We start from the raw sequence: 3,192 nt of genomic DNA on the forward strand, positions 1-3,192 counted from the left end.
ACCCCGGGCCCGCGCACCCTCAGCCTGGTTCCCGGGGGGCTGGCACACGCAGCCCAGCCCCACACTTGCCACAGCCAAGCTGGCAGCCCTGGGCACTGCCTGGCATCCTGTGCCCACAGCTGCCATTCTTCTCCAAGCACCTCCAGACGCACTCTGCACATGGCTTGGGCACCACAGGCAGTGCCACAGGACATTCCCTGGCAAAGGGTGACAGTGACAGGGCTACTGCTCTGCACAAGGCCTCCCCCCTGGCTCTCCCAGCTGCCAGCACCTGAGCTTCCTCTCCTCACCCACCCCCAGCCAGGGGCCATGGTGACAACTCACCAGGCCACTCAAGCCCACATTTAACAACTGTTTGCTTTCCACCATCTACCGGCATAAGGCTCCCGCACATCAGGTGCATACCCACCGCTCCTGCCACTGGCCCAGAGTGTGGCTCAAGAAGGAACTCAGTGGGTGCCCCACTGCTGCATGCACCTGGCTGTGCCACACTCACCTGGTAGGTCTCAATGGGCCGGTTCTCCATGTTCAAGTCCCACACCTTGACAGTGAGGTAGTCCCGGGTCATGATGTACCTTCCACTGTGGCTGAATTTGACATCAGAGATTGAGGAGATGATCTCAGAAAAAAATGACCGGTTACTTGGGTCTTCAGGCTCTTCAAAAACTGTGCAGAAGTAAACAACAAGCCCCAGTATTAGCTGAGGCAGCAATTCCCTGACCTCAGCCAGGCACCTGCCACCCTGTCCCAGCACCACAGGAAGCTTCTGGGAGGGAGCACTCACACAGTGCCACACCCAGCACCCACCTGTGCTTAGGTTTATCAACCCCTCACCAAGCCCTGGGGCTCCAGTATAGTGGGAAAAATTTATATGGGCACTTCAGACATTATCTCTACAATGCAGAAAAGGCACTGCCCACAGCAGGACCCAGAGCTGCAGCCGTTCATCACTGGCAGAAACCTGGAGGCTTTTTCAATAGAAAAAGTGATAGCAACAAAAAAAATAAAGACCTCAGGCAGCCAGAAAGCGGCTGAACCCAGGATGTGTCTCTGTTGCTCTTAACAGGTCAGTCATGAGGCACTGGTCTCCTTGTGAGGGCTCCATCACTGGGTGCCTCTGGGAATGGGCAGCAAGGCCATGGCCACCTGCTCCACTGTGGGATGTGTGGACCCTTCTGGGTCCTTGCACTGGCAGCAGCAGGGGCTCTGCTGGCACTGGGGTCCCAGCACACAGGCAGTGCCATGACCAGGGTCCCAGCACGCAGACACAGAGGAGATGCCAGGGTGGGGGTCACAGCCCACAGCTGGTGCTGCTCAGTCCCTGAGTGCGTCTGTGAACCAAAGCCAGTGGCCGGGCAGGGCAGGAGCTTGGGGCAACTATTTTTGCTTTGGGCTGAAGGCTTTTGTGTGGCTTTGCTCCTGCTGCAGAAGCAGATCTGGGCTGCTGAGCTCATGGAAAGGATTTCTGAGCACTAATTCTCTCTTACACAACAAACCTACTTTCTCTGGCACTGAGCGGGTGCTGCCCTGCCCGTACCAGCTGCCTCTGCCAGCTCCCTCCTTCCTTCCTTCCTTCCTTCCCAGCTCCCTCTCCAAGGGGAGCAGACTGAACCCTGAGATGGCCTGAAAGGCTGCACTGTCTGTGGGATGATCCTGCTGCTCAGGGGCTGCTGGCCTTTCTGCCTCGTGCCCGTGGATCAGCAGCGTGGCTGGGGTTCATCCAAAGGCAGCACTGTCAGACACGTACAGGGAGGACGGACTGTGGTAGGGACACTCCTGCAATGTCAGAGGGTGAAGCTGCAGCTCTCCGTTACCTGACCACAGCAGCTTATGTCTACCCAAAGCTGAAGATGCTTTCAGCAAAGAACAACCGTCCAGCAGCACTGCAGCACTGCAGACAGCAGGGCAAGGAGGAAGAGGAGCAGGTCCTGGGGGAAGTGGGCTGTGCCTTGAGCCTGCAGTTCAGGAGCTTGGCAGGTACAATCACAAGTGGCTCTTCAAAAAAACAAGTGGAAAGCCCAAAGCCTTTTGCTATGAGGAAATAACTGCAGAACCCCAACAGGGCTTTTCCTCACTTTTCCATATCCTTTCCAAACAGGATTGCTTTTGCTAGCATTATCAGCTGCTTCTGTAATCCCACATCATTGCCTCTGAGTCTGTCTCCAGCACTGACAGCTCAGCAGTGGCTGCACATTGACATCCCCACGACCCCTTGGACCCAAAATATCACTGTGGTGGTTTTAACCTGCTCCCCCAAAGGTGTGGGGCCAAGACTCAGGGGAAGGTGCTCCTCTTGGGGACAGGCAGAGGTGTGTGAGGGTGAGTGGCCATGGGGACCGCAGCCTGGCACACCAGGGAGAGAAGGGGACAAGGTACTAGGGCAGACCCAAGCCCAGGCAGGTCTCCATACTCCCTTTTTAGTTCTTTTTTAACCCAGGGGGCCCGTGGCGGCCACACTCACACTTGGCGTGGCGGTCGCAGAGGGCAGCGGTGCGCATGTCGCACAGGCGGATGGTGCCCTTGCTGCTGCTGTACACGAAGGTGTTGCAGTGGTGCGGGTGGAACTCAGCAGCCGTGATCACCTCTGTCAGCTCCTCCATGTTGGCCGGCTTGATGTCCACGATGTCTGGCAGGGCTGGTCAAGGAGCCCATACAGCCCAGCCCAGACCCTGCGCCCCTCCTGCTGATGTCTCTGGGCACCGGGGCTTCCCCTCACCCCCTGCAAACCGTGTGTCCTGGGCAGGCACCACCACCGTGCGCAAAACCGCAGCACAGAGCGGGACCAGCTCACAGCAGCACAGGGGAAAGCCAACATTCCGCATGTCTTCTGCTAAGCTGGGAACCCCAGCTCTGGTACCACAGCTGGAAGACCCTCTGCGGGGCATGAGACCTGATCTGCCCACCCACCCCAGGCCTCAGTAAATGCCTTTTAGTGCAACATTGTGGCATGGTGAGTAACCACACTGAAAACAGCAACGGCAGCAAAGCCCAGGGCACAACAACCAACAGAAAACTCCCAAGTCCCTCGAGCCATGTGAATTCCCTGCGGTTTGACACAGATTTAGTGCTCCTCACCCTCATCCTTGAAAATAAGCAGGCACCACAGCCCTACTCTCCTGCAGCCACTCAGAGCTCCCACAACCACATGCCTGTGACTGCCAAAATCCTCCCCATCTGCCTAAACAATGCCCC

General features: G+C 57.3%; 1 protein-coding gene across 1 annotated transcript in view; it reads right to left on the bottom strand.

The window, feature by feature from the left end:
• The window catches only part of PPP2R2B (protein phosphatase 2 regulatory subunit Bbeta), a 68,359-nt gene that overhangs the window by 3,871 nt on the left and 61,296 nt on the right, over positions 1-3,192 (bottom strand). Inside the window, exons 7-8 of the mRNA XM_008629036.2 lie at positions 2,462-2,626; positions 497-666 (exon numbers count right to left, since the gene is read on the bottom strand). Of these exons, the coding sequence (XP_008627258.2) occupies positions 497-666; positions 2,462-2,626 (335 nt within the window). The remainder of the gene's footprint in view (positions 1-496; positions 667-2,461; positions 2,627-3,192) is intronic.

This window comes from Corvus brachyrhynchos, unplaced genomic scaffold (assembly GCF_000691975.1).
Source record: "Corvus brachyrhynchos isolate BGI_N302 unplaced genomic scaffold, ASM69197v1 scaffold21, whole genome shotgun sequence".
NCBI lineage: Eukaryota > Metazoa > Chordata > Aves > Passeriformes > Corvidae > Corvus > Corvus brachyrhynchos.